At 46.8% G+C, this 18,866-nt stretch overlaps 1 protein-coding gene across 13 annotated transcripts in view; it reads left to right on the top strand.

Moving 5' to 3' along the window:
• The window catches only part of MED12L (mediator complex subunit 12 like), a 108,201-nt gene extending 89,437 nt beyond the window's left edge, over window positions 1-18,764 (top strand). For 6 of the 13 annotated variants that reach the window (XM_021396740.1, XM_021396745.1, XM_021396748.1 and 3 more), the window contains 16 exons: window positions 53-241; window positions 1,147-1,221; window positions 1,344-1,534; window positions 1,847-2,008; window positions 3,600-3,711; window positions 4,957-5,046; window positions 5,936-6,045; window positions 6,539-6,674; window positions 7,163-7,330; window positions 8,581-8,943; window positions 9,979-10,135; window positions 11,340-11,557; window positions 13,683-13,772; window positions 14,091-14,302; window positions 14,789-14,945; window positions 15,363-16,315. In XM_021396740.1, coding sequence (XP_021252415.1) covers window positions 53-241; window positions 1,147-1,221; window positions 1,344-1,534; window positions 1,847-2,008; window positions 3,600-3,711; window positions 4,957-5,046; window positions 5,936-6,045; window positions 6,539-6,674; window positions 7,163-7,330; window positions 8,581-8,943; window positions 9,979-10,135; window positions 11,340-11,557; window positions 13,683-13,772; window positions 14,091-14,302; window positions 14,789-14,945; window positions 15,363-15,596 — 2,664 coding nt within the window. In that variant the 3' untranslated portion in view covers window positions 15,597-16,315. Of the gene's footprint in view, window positions 1-52; window positions 242-1,146; window positions 1,222-1,343; window positions 1,535-1,846; window positions 2,009-3,599; window positions 3,712-4,956; window positions 5,047-5,935; window positions 6,046-6,538; window positions 6,675-7,162; window positions 7,331-8,580; window positions 8,944-9,978; window positions 10,136-11,339; window positions 11,558-13,682; window positions 13,773-14,090; window positions 14,303-14,788; window positions 16,316-17,553; window positions 17,786-18,066 lie in introns of those variants that run through there. The other 7 variants (XM_021396747.1, XM_021396744.1, XM_021396741.1 and 4 more) reach the window with 5 other exon arrangements.

Raw genomic sequence — 18,866 nt, 5'->3', positions numbered from 1 at the left:
GTTAGTATTGCATTGAAGCTATCTTGTGAATCTGTTATCTAATTACTTGCAGGAATGGGTTGGAGAACACTGTTTAAAAGAACCCGAGAGACTGTGCACAGATAAAGATCTGATCTTGGACCCCGTTCTTTCAAACAAGCAAGCGCAGAAACTTCTTCAGCTTATCTGTTATCCTCACGGTGTGAAGGAATGCTCCGAGGGTGACAACCCTCAGAGGCAGCACATCAAGCGCATACTTCAGGTAAGGCAGTGGAGAAAAGGAAGGGGAAGAATTACCACTGATGTAGTAACTCTCAGCCTGTCATTCAGCAGCCCTGATTAGCAATTCCTGGTGCAATCTAACAGCAGACGATTATTCTTTAGAAGTTCTGTGTGCTCAGGATCCCCGGTCTCTGCTGTAAGCGTCTTGCAGCGTGACTTCTGGTGTTTCACGACTTCTGATTTCATAGTTGCGTGCAGCATGCGCACCGTTACTGCTCTGTCAGTCACCAGGCAGCTGCTGGAAAGGGAGCAGCTCTTGGGGGCTGCGGAGGTGGGATGCAAACCGTCACAATAGAGCTCTGTGGCACTTGTGCTCCATGGAAAAGGCTCGGATGCCATCCACTTGGTCCTCAGCTGATCATGCCTTCCAATTCAGCTAGCTGAGGACCGTTTCATTTTTCCTACTGCAGAACTGATTTTCTTTGAGTAGAACTTTGAAGAACCAAATGGGTGATGTCCAGACCAAGACAAAAAGGGATGGGTGTTCTGCAAAATGATCGCTTTAGCTGCTGGATTTAATTTAGTCGTGTCTAGATGACCTTGTACTAAATACAAACGCATCTATTTGCATGGCAATGCCATGGTTAAATGTAATAGCTAATGAAAGGGCAAATTACATTTTCTGTACTTGTATTTAATTAGATTTTACAGAGAGCATGACTTTTGTTTGTAGAAGTTGCACGTTAAAGGTGTCAAGTAATGACAGTGGACAGTTAACATACGTTCTCGGGTAGGTCTGGTATCTCGAGATGTCAGTAGATTTTGAACAAGAGTTCTGCTTGTGATGATCTGCTTGTAAGGTCAGGTTTTTGCACATAGTGTGAGACCTTTTTCCCCTCAAACCTTTGAATCGTTGACACTCTTGTAATGCTAATTCTTACCCAGAACTTAGACCAGTGGACTCTCCGGCAGTCTTGGTTGGAGCTGCAACTCATGATCAAGCAGTGCATGAAGGAGCCTGTGAGTATTTGTTTTCAAACTCTCTTATCTAAATGTTTAATGCAAAAAAGTATGTTAAATTTTAACGTAGTCCATGAGCAAACATACCATGAATGTGCTAGTTTACTTATGTTTTACTGTAGGGTTCTGGGTCTGTGGCTGAAATGAACAGCTTGTTGGATAATATTGCAAAGGCGACAATAGAGGTGTTTCAGCAATCCGCTGATCTAAACAATAACTCTTCTAACTCTGGTATAGGCCTCTTCAATCCAAACTCTGTTGGAAATGCTGACACAAGTAATACAAGACAGAATGGTAAAAAGACTTTCCTAAGGTATTTTCTGTAGCACCTTTTTAATTATTTTAGTCATCGTGATGCTTAATTATGCATAGATTGCCTAGACTTTTTGCTCTTGAAACAGGAATGACTTACCTGAAGCTTACTTCTGTTTACTTTAGTTTAACAGTAAATTATTGTGATAATTATTCTTGAATTTTTGGAAACCAGAAAGTATGATTGCTCTGTCCACACGAGTAACTGCAGATGTGCTGTGTCCTTATTAAAGCAGTTCAGTATTGTAGCAGGTAGCGCTGGTTGCAAAACTACACAGATACTTTGGCTGAAATAAGCTTGTTCTATTTCTAGTTCATCTGAGTGGCGAGGAGTGTGGCTGGTGGCTCCCTTGATTGCAAAACTACCTACCTCAGTTCAAGGTAGGGTCTTGAAAGCTGCGGGAGAGGAGCTGGAGAAAGGTCAGCATTTGGGGTCATCTTCCAAGAAGGAAAGAGATAGACAGAAGCAAAAGAGGTATGACCTTGGGAGATCTCTGTGAACTGAGCTGAAAGGTATTTTTTTGAAGGAGGGCTATACTGGCACTGGGTTTTTGCTTCACAAGACCTCATTGGTTCACTTCTTTGGAGCGTGTGAGTTATCAACCCCAGCCGGGGTTCGGGTTTTATTTAGTCTGGAAAATACTGTTGGTCTCAGAAGGCAAAATGTGAAAGCCCTGTAGCACATCTGCAGAGGCTGTTCTGCAGCCATCAGTAGAAGGGAGTATGGAACCTCTCGCTGCCTTCTGTTTCTTTTCCCATGGGAAAGATCTTGTGTAGAAAACCTAAAACAAGCCCCTTTCCAATAAAATGGCTGTAGGAACTGCCGAGCCCTTCCTCCATCTCAGCTTCTATGCACAGAATTAAAAGCATTTACAAAGTTGTTGTAGCTGTAATAAGTTACTTCCCTGTGTGCTTTTTGAAGCTTAAATCTGTTCTTGGTCAAACCCAAGCTCACCTGCTCTGTGACAAAATAAATCAATGATGCTGTGGGAAATGGTGAAATCTTGTGCACCACTTTGTGTGGCAAGGACTGCAATTGCGGTAGTAGTTGTCTTGCAAAATGCCATTTTTTCTTATGGCAATTAAAGCAAAAGCTAACAGGTTTTCCTATCATGTTCCTTAGCTCTGAAAAATCCCTGTTTGACATGATTTTTGAAAATGTAGGCTTTCTAATTGGCTTGTTTTACGGGACCTAGAGATTTTGCTGTCCCTTCAGTCTGGTTGTCACTTAAATTGCTGAAGTCAAGTTAAATGCCAAGTGAAAATAGCTGTTGAAATGAATACCTGTATTAAATAAGTGTGTATGCATGGATGTGTGTCATTTCCTAGGAGTTCACGTAGCTAAAACTGTAGAAGTCACTGCATGAGCTGTTACTCGGATCCCTTTGCTCACGTTTTTAGTGTCTCTTCTACTTCACATATTATACTCCCTGATTTATCTCTGCATGTTTCCTTCAGTTTGCCTAAATTTTATGTTCGTAACGGATACACAGTACTCTAAAGAATATATATATGGATTCTGAATGCCCCTACACTGTTACGGCATGTTTCCTGCAACCAGCTAAAGTGACGTCTCAATTCACATATGCTAAAGCCCACGTTAAAATTTTAGTGGGATTCAGTTGGCTTTCATTTTAGTCAGTGCTTGCAGGGGAAACTTGGAGTTCCCTTCAGGCCGCTACCATGGATTAGAAGCTTTAGCTGTCTAGTCTCCGCCACAATTATATCCCTAGTTAATCAAATCAGTCTTAAAATAATGTGTTCTGTTTCTGAGTCAGACCTGCGAGTGTCCATGTAATTCTTGGCCATGCAGTGCCTTGAGCTAGGTGGGTTCTCAGCACTGACACCAATAATATGTATGTAATAACCGGCTGGTGCTCTTCCTACTTCTAGTGCACGTTCTTTTAATTTGTCTTGTGAGGCTTTCATTTACTAAAGCAGAAACAGACAGAAATGTAGGCAATGCTACTTCCAGAAAAAAAAATAGACAAAACAAAGATGGGGGTGGAGAAGGGAGCTATCAAAATAACATTACTAATTGACTTCTGTGTTTGTCTCTCCTAAAGCATGTCTCTTTTGAGTCAGCAGCCTTTCCTTTCTTTGGTACTTACTTGCCTTAAGGGACAGGATGAGCAACGGGAAGGGCTCCTAACATCCCTGCAGAATCAAGTCAATCAGGTAAAACGAGCACATAATCATGGGCACCCTTCAGTGGACGTTTGTGTCATCAGTTTTATGTGTACAGGAGAGTTTCATACCAGGAAAACTGTAACGCACGGTCTGCTGGAAGGACCTGTGAGAGGAAGGAAGAGTGGGGAAGAGTTTTATCCATTTACTGGGGAGAGTACCTCTTTTTTTCTAAAATGGTTACAGAAAAATTTAATGAACGTGAGTCTGGCTTCAGCTCTTTCCAGGGGAAAAAAGTAACAGCTGCTTGTCCTGAGAGGAAGCCTTCTCAATCTCTAGCTTGGTCATAAAAAGTTTTTATAGGTTTGAAACTTTTCGTTTTGAAACCTTTCATCTTCTCCAGTCAGTAAAGATTAAGAGTTTTATGTGCGTGCGTATATATCCATGTTTTAAAATACTGCTAGTCTCTAACTGGCAAGTTGCCTACAGAAACCATCATCCCCACAGCTCTTTTGTTCCAACCCCTTGTGCTCGTTCCCACCCCCTGCTGATTCTGCTGTGCCTCCTTGTTCCCGCCTGGTTCGTGCTGTAGCCTGCATGGACTTTATTAACTCGACACTGTCCTTTAAATGAACACATGCAGTGCCCGGTGTAGTGCAATTATGTCTCCTTTTTTTGTCTCTAGTGTCTCTAACTTACTGTCACAGTGCAAATTAATACATGTAGGGCCATTATTTGCTCATATTGCCTCTCAGTGCAACTCTAGGCTCTGACTTCCACATCCTGGTTAAATTCATTCCTTTGACCTTCTGTTTCCCCTGGTATTTCTTTTGATTTTTTTTTCCTGGTATTACTGCTGCGTGGGCTCTCGTTTTGCTGTGTGGTTCTCCCCTGAAACACAGCGGGTGCAGGTTCCCTGGGATTCTGCTCATTTTTCATCTGGTGTGTCCAGGATTCTGGTGGGAGGCTGCATCCCATGCAAGAGATCCGTTTACATACCCAGTTTAATGGGATGTTTGAGACTATGTTCTTAAATGCATAATGAAGCTGCTCATTTTCTTTTTGTTGCGTAAGGAAGATCGAGTCGTATAATTGATAGCAGAGCATCAGCTTTTTGTAAATATTTACCTTCCTTTAGTTTGTTTAATCTGCTCTAAGCTTTGGACAGGCATGAGGATATGAAGGTTAATACTCCTTCGTGTTTCCTTAGAGATAATGGTCACAAAAACATAAATTTTATAGGGAGAAAATTCCTTTGCAAGGGGAAAACAACCTTAATCAGATGGTTTCTCTTAGATCCTTAGTAACTGGAGGGAAGAACGGTACCAGGGCGATGTTAAAGCTAGACAAATGATGCACGAAGCCTTACAACTTCGTCTTAATTTGGTAAGGAAATCTTCTGCGTTTGTCCTGTTGGTATGAGGTGCTGTAGCAGCTGCTCTGAAGTGCGTGGTAACGAAGTGCTGCGTGTGGCACTGCGGGGGCTGGGGCTCCCTGAGTGCTGGGATCCAGGGCGGCATCTGTCACCTCCCCCAGGATGGAGATGGGATGTCAGCCCGCGGGTGGGGGTCAGGGTCAGAGCCGGAGGGGAGGTGTGCCCAGACACAGCCCTGCAGGGTGGGCTGAGGCCCCGGGCTGGGGACAGGTTTGGTGGCCCCAGCTGGAGCTGGCCGTGGCAGCAGGGCCCTCAGTGCCCCCATACAGCAGAGCAGGGGGGTCTCTGCTCTTCACACCTCTCTTGTTTGAGACTAGTTCTGATGGAAAGGAGTGTTCTGCATTATCATGTAATGCTGGTAGGAATCACGAGAAATTGTTCATGGGGTAAAATATGTCATTTAGTGGTTTTCCTTTTCATTCAGTGCTGTCTTGTTCTTCAGATCCTTTTCTCTGCACTGAGCATTATTCTCTAAATTTTGCAAGCAGAGTGAAGGCAATAACTGTAAAGATTTACTTCATTACCTTTTCAGTTTTGAGAATCTGTTCACACGCTTCAAAAATCATTGCATCAGGCACGAAGGTGAGGATGTGAAGCTGTTTGACACAGCACTGTAACGCTGCTTTGCTTTTCCACAGTTCCTTCTTAAGTCAAACTTCGCTGAGAGTGTGTGCGGGGGGGGGTGAAGTTACTTCAGGTCAGCACGTCGGGGTGGCAGTCAGCACACAAGAACACGTGGGGCTGAGTGGCAGTTTTATTCATAAGTAATACACGTGATAATGGAGGTGTGTGTCCGTGAGATACATGCGGAGCTTTGCTATCTGCTGTGTTATTTTGCAGGTAGGTGGCATGTTTGATACTGTGCAGAGGAGTACCCAGTGGACCACAGACTGGGCACTTCTGCTCCTCCAGATAATCACTTCGGGGACGGTTGATATGCAGACCAACAAGTATGAGCTGTTTAAAAAAAAGCTAATTAATGTGCTGTTCAGTCTCGATTGCATGTATGCTATCGTTGTATTTTTCTTATTATTATTCTATTGTTGCTTGGGTGCAACTTACGTGCTCAGTGCTGGGCTCAGCTAGGGAGCACCTCCATTCTGGAAAGCACTGGAGCAACTGTGTACACTGCTTCTTAATGAGCACTTACCTGAGCACGTTCCTAAAGCGGAGCTGTGGTTCCTGGTGGCTATCTAACAGCAGTTGATGCTGTCCGCAGCTCTGCGCTGTGGTGTGTAGTCGGATTTATGTGGACACTTGGATGATCCACCAGCGTGTATACGTGGGGTTATGCATGCAGGCTAGATGTGCGTGCCCACAGAGAGCACTGACAAGTTCAGCTTTTGTAAAGAGCCATGTGCGTGGCCTTTGCTGTCAATATCTGTCCCTGGATCTCTCGCCAGGCGGCAGTTCCTCCCAGTGACCCTTGTCATTTCACTCCAGCGAGCTGTTCACCACCGTGCTGGATATGCTGGGCGTCCTCATCAACGGGACCCTCGCCTCCGACTTGTCCAGTGCTTCCCAAGGAGGACCCGAGGAAAACAAAAGAGCTTACATGAATTTAGTGAAAAAGTTAAAAGTAAGTGGTGTCTCATCATTTGCAGCATTTCTTTTGAATCTTGTTGTCATCGCTAGCCTCTTGGAAAGAGAGGAGGGAATGAAGTGGCACTAGTAACAAGGAAGAAAAGAAGGAAATAAAAAAAAAAATAGGAATGTGAGGGCGGGAAGACAAACTACTGAGATTTTTCTTATTGTAACATTACATTTGGAAACCTGAAAGAGACATAATTGCTTTCATTAGTTCATGTTTGAGACACTAAATCTGCATTTAATTTGTGTTATGTATGTTCTACAGTCTGCTCCAACAAGGTAACTCATTTTCTTAAAACCAAGCTAAGCAAACAAAAGAAAACCCTAGGCCTGCAAAAACACTTGTTTAAATTTAGTAAAAGCACAGGGAAATGATTCATCCACGAACTGGGCATTTTCTAATAGTGAAAGCAGTGCAATGTTTCTCTTCCTTTTTTCCACCTTTCTGTTTGACTGAGCGCTTCGTTTATCCTTTAGAAGGAGCTGGGGGACAAGCGGTCAGACAGCATTGACAAGGTTCGCCAGCTGCTCCCTTTGCCAAAGCAGACATGTGATATTATTACTTGTGAGCCCATGGGATCCTTGATCGACACCAAGGGCAACAAAATTGCGGGATTTGACTCCATTGATAAGAAACAGGCAAGAGTAAATGTTTACCTTCATCTCTGCTTTCTGTGGTGTTCTGATGCAAGTGAAAGTCAAGCAAACATACAGCTTGTATAATACACACATTTATATCCAGTGTCCAAAAAGTTTTGTACTTCTGCTGTACAGCTTTCAGTCATTACTAAAGCTTCAGCCTCAGCAGTGCTATCCGTGTGAACCAAGCAACGATGCTGAAGTGTGCAGTGCCAGGTTGGTAGGACACTGCTGTTAAGATCAGATGCAAATGACTGACTGGATTTGGTACCAAATGTAATGCTGTTTCCAATACACGTGCAGAATGTTTGCACGATCCGTATGAAGGTTCTTGGGCAGTGTGTGAAGCCAGGAGTGGGTTTGGAGAGGGGCTTTCAGATCCCAGCATCTTGGTTCGATGTGGGCCGTGCGGCAGCACCACCATCCTGCGTCAGCGCTGACGGCGCTGCTGTCCTCTCCCTGACAACTCTCCAGAGCTGGCAGATGGGTCAGAGCTTTTCCTCTGCGTGCCTCTGTAACGGATACAGCTTTATGCCACCCCTACGAGTTCAGGAGTTTCTGAGACAAATCACTTTCTGATTTGTCCGTAATTCTATCACCAAAGTCTGTACAAACAAGAACCAAATGATCTGCAGAGTACACAGTCAATTTGTGACTGCTCGTGGAATGAGTGTTGTCATAAGCTTGCTTGATTTTTGCAATCCAGCATCTTGACTGACGGAAAAGGAAAACTTTCTTAGAGCTGAACAGCAGAAGCTCGTACAACAGTATTTGCTTTTTCAGCAGAATCCTTCATGTGAGAGCTTGATTGACCTGGAAACCTTTTGTCCTGTTACACGCTGGGAGGAAGATGCAGGGGGGTGCTCCCATTTACAAAACACGGAGGAAAGAAAGGGAAAATACGAAGTGTGCTGATGGGGATTTTTTTGCCAGCATTTTTTTTATGGTGAACTTACGTAAGGGAGAAAGCTAGAACTTGTAATTCTGCAATATCTCCTAAACGTGAGAATTCTCTGCCTCCTAAACGTGACAGATGAAACTTGAGATTTTTAGAATGGCTACAAGCAAACATTCCTATAAAAATATAACAGCTTTTATGCAGTGGCAGCCTTGGGTGGAGGCTGAAATCCCATCGGTGGGCACGTAGTACATTTTGTGGGGGGAAAGGATCCTCACTGGGTGGCATACAAAAGCAAGTAGCTTGCTCTGGTGTTCAGCTTCCCTAAAAAGCTGACTTCACTTTAATTTTGATACAGGGTCTCCAGGTTTCAACAAAACAAAAGGTGTCCCCTTGGGACTTATTTGAAGGTCATAAAAATCCTGCTCCTCTCTCCTGGGCGTGGTTTGGTACCGTTCGTGTCGACAGGAAGGTGATCAAATACGAAGAGCAGCAGCATCTGCTCCTGTATCACGCGCACCCCAAACCCAAGCCGCGGAGCTACTACCTCGAGCCCTTGCCTCTGCCTCCGGAGGAGGAGGAGGAAGAGCCCACCACCCCTGTCTCTCAGGAACCAGAAAGGAAGTCAGGAGAGCTCTCCGATCAGGGAAAACAAGCCACAGATGATGAGAAGAAGGCAAAGGGCAGGAAGAGGAAGTCCAAGTCAAGCTCTAAGGCTGATGTAAGTGGTTGGTGCCTCCACGCAGAACTGGGAGCATCTCGTCCCGGTGCTCTCTTTGCTGCATTCATAAGTTGTGTCCTACCCGGAGGGGTCCCATTAGAGAGAGTGAATGGAAATGGTCTGCAGGAAAGTGAATTTCTATCAAATACGGTTTCCAGAAGAATCAATGTAGAGGACTGTACGGTGCGTAGGACCTTCCATGCTATATAAACAGTGCTAGGCTGGATCTTAGCTCACCGAATATTACTCAAGTTCCGTATATGCTTTCTTGTTTGGTGTAAAATTACAGCAGATACGTTCTCTCTCACTTTCTGAAATTCCTCCTGCTCAAATTATGTTATGAGAGCAAACATGCTGGCTCAAACCCTGGTCCCATTCAAACAGAGAATAATTTGAAGGAGGCTCTTCCACACAGATACACTTTTTTTTTTTTTTACCATGTAGCTTGTTCTGAGCTGCTTGCTGTGTTGGACCCTGTTGGTTTTCATGGTTTTTTTTTGAGGTGTGGGTGAAAATCACAGTAGAGCAAGGGTTTGGAAAACGTAGCTGGCACCACCTGCATAACAGCGTGCATCTGCAAGAGCGGCAGTCTGTGTGACTGCAGCCTCCCCGCAGCGCTGCCCAGGCAGTGGCACGGCTCGTAGATGTGATGGCTCTCTGTCAGCATCCACCTGGCTTGTCATCGTGTGGCATCTTAAATAAGTGTGACTTTAACATAGTTTTCTGGCCTTTTTGACTTTTCAGCTAAGTTCCTCCTGTTACTTCCATACAGGTACAGTATGCTGTGTTTGTGCTGTGCCTAATGGTAGCCTGCCGAAGATGCTTGCTAATAAGACAGAAATGGATGGTGTCTCTGTGAAGTCGTTAGTGTTAATTACCTGTGGGCAGCCTGAGACTTAATCTGTTTTTTACATCGTTGCAAACGACAATGGGACCTGTCTCTATCCTTTAATAATTTAGTAGGAAAATTGGCATTATTTATGAGTTAGTAAGGTATGAATGTCAGTAACATTGGCTTTTCCGGTATATTTTAAGGAATATCCCCAGACCAGCGTATACAGAGTGCCTCCCAATTACTCGCCCATTCCCTCACAAATGATGCAGCATCCTCAGTCTGCCTTGTGGGGCTACACCATCATGGGGCAGCCGCAGCAGCCCGGCTTCTTCGTGCAGAACCAGCCCCTCCCACCAGGTACGTGTGTGCTTCGAGTTCGCCTGCGTGTTTTTATTGCTGGATGGTAGAATTTGACTTAGTGCAGCCGGGTTGTGTTCCCGGCCCTCTGAGGCAGGCTGTGATACCGATGCAGTTTGTTTTATTCCTGCAGTTAGCCATTTTTCAGAAGAGCTTTCCATCAGCTGTTGCAGGTCCGTCTATACTAAGCTATGGAACTCCTTTGGTAGAGAAGCGAGAGTGAGCTGCTCATGGGCTTGCGGTGCATTTTTTGTGATGCTGATGGATTTTTCTTATAAGAAAGCTGTAGAAGTTCAGTGAGGAGTTAAATAAGGGAGAGATGATTAAAAGGAACAAATGATCTTGGGCTTATTTCATTTCTAATTTGATCCAGGTCAAGAACCGCGGTGGCTAATTTAACATCTACTGGATGGAATAAGTAATCAGCGGGCTGACTTTTTTTCAGCATTTGTGATGAGCTTAGTTTTTTGTACGTGTATTTTGTTTCTTCCAGGCGAGGTGTAGACAATGTAAGCGATGTATTTTAGAGGTTCTTGTGTGTAGCAGATGTTTGGAAAAATAAATGTTCTGCTCTCCTCAGGTATTATGCACAGAAGCTTACAAGTTTGCTTCCGGTTACAAACGTCAAGCATTTTTTCTGAAGGTTCAAATATAATTAAATCTGTATTTAAGATGCATAAAAGTCTTTAGAAAATACCAGACAGTGTCTAGAAAATAAAGAAAAGATAAGTAAAAAAAAAAATGGAAAGAAAGAAGTGTGTAAGATGTAGCTTTGTAAATCTGTTGACCTACAGGTCCGTATTTTTCTATCAGGTAGCGCAGAACGCATAAATTATTGCCAGCTCATGATAAAATGCCTTGACGTGATGAGCTGTTCCTGTCATGCTTTTGATCTGGCATGCAAATTTTGTTTTTATGTAGTAGTCAAACATCTTGTGTGATGGAGAGGATGCAACAGCCCATAGGCTTTTTACTTTCCCTTCTCATTTGCAAGTGGTAGTCTTCAAAGCTCTTTTGCCCTTTTAATTTTTCCAGCCAGAAATCTGGTTTAATCCAGTTCCTCGCCTTCCTTTACGGAGATGAGCTTTACAGTGTCGTCATTACAGTGGAACTAACCAAGTGGAAGCCGATGAATTAGCAGCGACCTGTACTGACAGCTTTTCCACAGAATGCACCCAAATGTTTGTGCTTTGGTGGCTTTCAGGTGGTTCCAGGCTGGATCCAGCGAGCTCCTTCGTTCCAGCCAATACGAAGCAGGCCCTGTCCAACATGCTGCAGCGGCGCTCCGGCACCGTGCTGCAGCCCCCCTCCCTCCATGCAATCACACCTCAGCAGCAGCTGCTCCAGATGAAACTCCTGCAGCAAGAGCAGCAGCAGCAGCGGCTCCTCAGGCACCAGGCACAGGCACGGTCTCTCCAGCAGGTTTGTCCAAAGCCACGGGGCTGATGAGCAGCACAGTGCTTTTCCCTTCTGCTGGGGCTGCTTGCCCTGCGTAGGCTTACTGAGTGGGAAGCCAGCTGACGTTTACAGTCACAGTAACTTCTGAAGTGTTGCTTAAGCAGGACCATCCGCTGTTAAACTTCCTTTGCCCTTGGGTCTTGTAGCCCCTTCTATTTTTACTCTGTCTCATAAAATCAGATGTTGCTTCTGCTACTTGATGTTATAGTAGTTTCCTGTTGTTCGACCAGTGGCTTTCCTGATGGAATGGCATGGTGCTGTGTACCACCACACTACAAGGAAGCAGCAAGTACTCCTTACATTCAAGAATTCCAGGAAGTTCTGCAGAAGCTGTTTCCATACACATGCACATGGGCGTGCATGTTGTCTAGTAGCAGCTGATATTCCTCTAATGCTTTGTGGAGTAATGCTGCCGTGTGCCAAACCACACGTGCCTGTTGTGCAGCTCCCTTTGGAGCCTGAGCTAGTTTTCAGAACGTGGTTACAGTCAGGCTGGTGCTGAATTGATGGCGTAAGAACCAAGGAGAAGAAATTCAGTTTTCCTATCCCAAACAGCAGTGTGTGTGTAGTAGTTGGCGGTACAGCTGGTAACTGCTCACTTCTAAAGCCCTTCCCTACCCATCCCTACCATCTCTGTGGTCATCTATATTGCATTGTCCTCATGCTAAGTTCTTGCCTTCAAACTCTGTGACGTGCCTAGGTTGCTCAAAGCAGTCAGAATTTTCAGCAGGTACCCTGTAATTCCTCTCATGCTGTGTGTTTTGTTAGAGCTTCCTCATCATCGTTATCGTCCCTTCTTCACTTTCCCTGTTGTGATGCATACAAAGCCCAGATCCAACATGGAGGTGCACCGGCTCCAACCCCAGCCTCGCTGCCCTTGCACCGTGCACAGCCAGGTCCTGCAGTGCCCTGCCCGGGGTCAGGGCAGGGAATGCTGCGGTGGTGTGTGCCTGAATAGAGTGTTTGGGAATAGAGGAACAAGATGACTTGTGAGCATTGCTACTCTGTGATGTAGGTTGTTAGGCCGAGCTTCAGTAGGGAAGGTTTCTTTGTTCTTTATATCTCTACAGCTGGAGAACGGAGCTCCCTGCTCAGCCTGAGCCCACGGGGAGCGTGGTTCTGTGAGACCAGTCTGTGCTGACCTGATCCACAGTGCTGTGCCGCGGTGCTGGGCTCTTTCACAGGAAGGGCTGTGGTGCAGGTTTTGCAAAGACCATGCTTTGTCCAAAAAGCGTTGCATGTTATGTGCAGCATTAATAGGCTCTTGTGGATGGCAGGGAGTCCTTTCTATGTTTCGTGTTTCATGAATGTTATAAAAATACTGAGGCTTATTAGCATCACGGAACACCCGGAAGGACTCTGCCATCATTTCCAGCACCACGTGCTGTGGGTGCAGGCAGGCGGGCGCTGCGAGGGTGCTGTGCTGCTCCACCTAGGAGCCTAGGAACCTGTATTCTCTGTATTGTTTGCTATTTTCTTGCCTGTCCTTTTCCTTCAGGATGTCAGTAGCTCTGCTGTATCCCTTCAGGATGGCTTTGACAACATGATGGTAACTGCTCTGAGATTGTGAACTTTTCTTTCTTTTCTCTTTCGCACAAACGTTCATTCCTTCCAACACACAGGCTGCACTCTGCTTTCGATGGGTATGATTCGCTTTGGGCACTCCTCATGGCTCAGCAGTGCAGTGGCTGCATGGAGAAGGCTGTGAATGTACTTGCACACACAAAATATATATTTTTTTTTACAAACATTTCAGATAACTGCATCATCGCTGTATTTTTCCTCTTCGGAAGGTGTTGTGTTTCTCACTGTGAGAGGTCACAGCAGCCTCAGTGCTCTCTGACACCATGTCCATCCAAGCATGGCTTGCACCTTCCCATTTTGCCTGCTGTTGCAGTCCTGCGCTGGGCAGGGCGTGCAGTGGGAGATGTGCCTGTGCAAGAGGTCATGGCCAGCCCTCCCCTTGCCCTGCAGGCAGCTCAGGGCCAGGCACTTCTGGAGGAACTGCGGAGCCTATCCCTGCTCCCATTGTGCACAGTGGTGGGGTTGTGTCAGGAGCGGGGCCAGCCTGACCGCGTGTGTCTTGCAGGGTCAGCCGATGGACCCCGCTGCTCTTTTCACCCCGCAAGTCCGACCCGCGCCGCAGCTACCACAGTACCCAGGGCTTCAGCAAGCACAGGTACTGCACTGCTCTGTGGAGTGAGTGTACAGCAGCAGGTGAAACTGAGCCCCTTCCCCGTCTGGGCTGGCCGGCCATGCTGGAGGCTGCCTGGGATTGTGCCTGTGTCCTGGGGCGGTGTGATGCTTGGCCAGGAGCGCTCGCTGCTCTCTGCATGCTACAGCTGTAAATGGATGTAACTTTCCTATTTTTCCCCAATGATGTTCTTGTAGAAGACGAGCATACTTCAGTGCCAGGTCTGAAATGTGACCTCTTTTACAATGACGCTGATTTATGTAAGTCCACAGCGAAGCTCCTCTCTGTCTGCTTTCCGTGCAGAGCATGCCGCACGGGTACACGATGTACAGCACCCCGATGCCTTTGCAGCAGCAGCAGCCCAGCGGCGTGGTGCTCTCCCCTGGCTACACCCCACGGGCGTACGCAGCCCACTCCAGCCCCGTGCTGATGGAGCGGCTGCGGCCGGGGCAGCCGGGCGGCGTGGCTCAGCAGCAGGCAGCTGCCTACATCCAGCCCCTGGCGAGCGCTCAGCGGTGAGCTTCTGCCCTTCTCAGAGCTGAGACCTTGCAAGCTTTAACAGTGACTTTGATCTAGAGGTCCAAAGCGTTTCGTGCTTTGTGGTTTTTTCCATTATTTCAGGAAGTAAGAAGTCTTTATAATCAGTTTTGAATTACCGGACGTGTAATTAAATATAGATGTTTTTGTCAGAGAACATTTTAATGCTTATGTAGAATGTCTGCCTGAAATGTAGAGGCTCATTGCTCTTCCTAACGGAGTAAGAGTGGAAAGATTGGATGTACTGCCCGCATCAGCTGTGGGGCGGTAGGATGGTGCGGCTTCAGGTTTGGGTACTTCTCAAAGCATTCCTATTTGGAAGAATAGTCATCTTGTAAAACTTACAGTCTTTTGAATCTGTAGAAGTGTGATGTTGCGGCTCTTAGTAGTGCTCCTAGGCCATCTCTGCTCTGTTGGTAAGTGGAGTAGAACACCTTTCACTTATTGTGTTACTTTTCAACCAGATTGACCCATCAGCCTCTGCAGCCAAACTCATTGGTAGGAGCGGGCCTGGACAGCGCAGCGACCACACGAACCCATCCAAGCTTGAGCTCGGCACAGCTGCCCCAGGAGCAAATGCGACAGAGGCAGCAGCAGATCCGACAGCAGAGGCTTTTCCAGGTGAGGAACCCGACTGCCCCGAAGGCAGGAGGTGCTTCAGTGTAGGGAGTGCATGCATCCTTCCATGGCCCTTTGGAATTATTTCTATGTTTTCATTGTAATGCAATGACTATCTGTGCCCATTCCTGACAAACGATGGTGCATTTCATCCAGATGTTTTGATGTAAAAAATTAAATATACCAACTTTGGAATATATTTTGTCACTTACAAATGTCCTCAGCTCAGTGCAGCTGACAGTGCAGAGCTGGAGCACCAGGAGGCTCACGCACCCTTGGACATCCAGTGTCCTGCACTGGGGGCAAGCCCAGGTCCCAGCCCATACAGGGGCTGCGAGCAGCCATGGTGCTGTCTTAGGGCCGCTCCCCGAGGTGGTGTGTGTGCAGTTTGTTGCTGTCTCAGGCCCTGTCTTCTTTCAGATGCAGCAGGGGCAGCAGCAGCAGACGCTTGATCTCCAGCCCGTGCAGCCACAGCAGCCCCTGGTAAGCGGGACAGATGGTGAGCGTGGGGCAGGGGCACGGGCAGAGTGCATGAAGCTTACACTGAATTTGCAATGCTGTTGTCCATGTTTCCTCGATGTGGTCATGTTTTCCAGATGTTTAAGTTGGTTGAGGATAAAGTTTGGTCTGAAAAAATGGAGAAAATACAAATGACACTGAATTTGCCAGCTGCCAAGTGCAAAAGTATTAATGCAATTTGACAGAGAAATCAAAAGGCAGCATGCAAGTGTGGGAGGAGTGGTAAATGGGAGCTCTTTGTCTGATGACCCCTGAAAGATCAATTTCATCCATTTCTAAGCTTTTCTCAGTATTCTTGTCTTGAACAGGCTGCCTCTGATGGGTTGCCACAGAGGCAGGGCTCTGCCAGGCGCCCACTCTTCCAGCAGCAGAACACTCCATGCAGGTTTCACATCCCCAGGAAGCCCTAATGTGGTTAATTCATTTCACTAACCTCAGCAGTTAGTAGAGACTCCTAGTCAGAGGGTTACACAATATATTTTAAGTAAAGGATTAGTTTTCAGAAAGAGAAAAAAAAGCTGAAGTCTTACTAAAGCCCTGAAACTCCCTCTGGTAAGCTGAGGTTTCGCCGAAGCAAACCCCGGCAGACTCCGTGCAGCGTGTGCTGCCACCGAGTGTCACATTGCTGCACTTCTGTGCAGCACATCAGGCTGTCAGCCTGCGTGGGTGTATTAAGTGTTGTTATGCAGTCTGAGGATGCTGTATTTAAAGGAAAAAAAGCATGTAAGTAGAAGCACACGTCCTTTCACCAGATCTAGTAAGTAGAAAAGCGATGGGATTTTGAAAACAGACCGAGAGAGCTGAGAGGCCCTGCAATAAATGGGTAGTTCAGTAAGTGGTGACAGTTCTGACCTCAGCAGCCGGCACGGCAGTCCCTCAAGCATCGCAGTCCCTCAGGAGCAGGGAGGTGTCAGGGCTGTGCTTCAGCTCTCTGTGCTTGGCAAGCCCAACGCAGGTTTCACTTGACGTGGGTGACATCTGTGCTTCCAGAGGGGGGAAGCTCCTCTCCTGTGCACCCCTTCGGGCACCAGAGGGACCCATCCTAACGGCACCTTTCCTTCAGATGGTCTGTGCCCAATTTATCTGTTGTAATTCAGCAGCTTGATTGGACAAATGGGTACTTCAGTGATGGGTCGGTGGTTGGATTTGATGATCTTAGAGGTCTTCCAACCTTAATGATTCTGTGACTCTGACCTACAGGTAGCTGATCTGTAAAAGTTATTAATAGAGAGGTTTTCTTCTGGATGACAGGTAGAAGCACTGAAAACAGAACAGTGCTTGTTCTCCTGCCTGGTCTCAGCAAAATAGATTGCTTGGGCTGTCCAGCTAGGGAATAACACATACTGCCAAGTGGAACAATTAGAGACTGAATTCTGCTTTGATGCAGTATAGATAGCGTGCAAATTTGTGGAAGTCCACGAATTTACACCAAGGGTGCTTTCGAAATGATTGAGGGCATGATTTAGTCCGTTAGCAGCAAATTTCTTCAGAAGCTCTTAGTGTCTAATTCCATCACGCATAACAGCGTGCCCTGGGAGGGCTCTGCCTTGCTCCCATGGGCTGCAGTCAGATCAGAGCGAGGTTTGCTGATGGCACGTGCTGAGCACTCTCCTGTTCTGCTGGAGTGCAGCCATGACCCAGCAGCACGTGAACAGCTGCTCTTTGTGCTTATCCTTCGTTCATTTGAAGTGCCGTTGCCCTGAGAAAAACATCTTTCTAGAAGTTTCTTTTGACTGCTGTGCTTTCAGCTAGGCGTGGGTGTTTACAAATGCAGGAAGGACATGAGTTTTGATGAGCAGTTCTGGTTTGCCATGGCTTTGAGCAAGACTGACAGCAAAGCTGCCCAAAGTGACGTGCAGGTTAACACCGGGCTCTGCAGGGGTGGAAAGGATGGGCTTTTGTAAAAGACATGACTGCACATGCTGTGACACCTGTGGCGGTGCCGGAGACATGTGACGGTTCAGGGAATAAAGAAAACACATGTCCTGGGAGTTCTGAGCATGCTTCATGCGTCCTTGCTCCGCTGCTAAAATGTGCTCAGGACCCGCTGCCAGGCAGCTCTGCCTCTCACCATCCTTCCCTGCTCTGCCAGCAGCTCTCTGGTCACACTTTGGCCGCTGCAGCCCAGATCTCCATGAGCCCAGGACAATGGGGAGCTCAGCTGGGATAGGAGCGTTGCTTTCTGCGTTAACCAACGTGCCCTTAACGCTGTGGTTTGTGCCACCTCTCCTTCCCGCAGCAGTTCCCCAGGCAGGGCCTGCAGCAGACGCAGCAGCAGCAGCAGACGGCGGCGCTGGTCCGGCAGCTGCAGAAGCAGCTCTCCAGTGAGTGCAGCTGGCGTGTGTGCGCGCGGGGATACGGGGGCAGCGTGCCCCGTGGGAGCGGGCTAGCTGCTGGCAGCAGGGCCCGCACCCAGCAGCCATGTGAGAGCACAGCGCTGGGGTCTGTGGTCCCAGAGCGCCGGGGCAGGATGGGCCGGCTGCCCCATGCTTCTGCCTGGCCCAGCTGCGTGTGGGGGCGGACTGACTGCGCTTCGCTGCCGCGCTGCGGAATAGCCGTGTTCTTCTGCGTGTCGTCCAGCATGTTCCCTTTGCCTTGTCGCCAGGTAACCAGCCACAGGGGGTGAACCAGTACGGGCATCCTTCGCACTTCTGAATCGAAAGGTGGAAGGGGGACGGCGCGTTCCGTTTGCACTGAAGAACAGAACATTCGAAATGCAATGCACTAGTTATTGCTAGAAAGCAAACCTTCGTTTTCTTCTCTTATTATTTCGGTAATTATTTTTTGTGCTGCAGTCGATGTGAGTATGTAATGAGGTGGTTCTCTGGGGATTTTGAGTTTCTTTGCTTTTAATTAGATTTAAGTGTAAGGACTTGTGGACCTACCTGAAGAATGTTATTGCGGATTTTATGAATTTGGTGCTTTTTAGGTCCCGTTTCTTTTAAAGAGGACAAAGTTTATTTGTGGGAAACATGCTTTTGTTGTTATTGTTAATTTTTTTTAAAGAGCTGCACTGGACCAAACTACTGAATTGAAAGGCACTCCCGACTTGGGCGTGAGAGTTGATTTGTTCATTCAGATGTTCACCTCTTTGTTTGATGGTAGAACGAGCATTGATTTGAATCGTGTTTATTTGACTGTAATTTTCATATGCACTTTATAAAGTTCTTTGTTTAAAGTACCAATTCTCTCTTGCTCTCATTGTGGTAAGAAGGTGCTGAAGTGGGTTTATTGCTTGTATTAGAACTTCTTAAAGTTTATATTAAAAGCCACAATGTAATGTTAATAAACCGACTGGAAGTAGCAGCGTTTCTTCACACGTGGTCTTTTTCACATCCAGTTTGTTGGGGATCCCTCGGAGGAGTGCAGGGGCCGGACAGCCGTGCCCTGCTCCGTGGGCTGGCA

Source organism: Numida meleagris, chromosome 4 (genome assembly GCF_002078875.1).
Source record: "Numida meleagris isolate 19003 breed g44 Domestic line chromosome 4, NumMel1.0, whole genome shotgun sequence".
Classification (NCBI taxonomy): Eukaryota; Metazoa; Chordata; class Aves; order Galliformes; family Numididae; genus Numida; species Numida meleagris.
The sequence above is the reverse complement of the archived record's forward strand: the minus strand, read 5'-3'. Positions and strand labels throughout refer to the sequence as shown.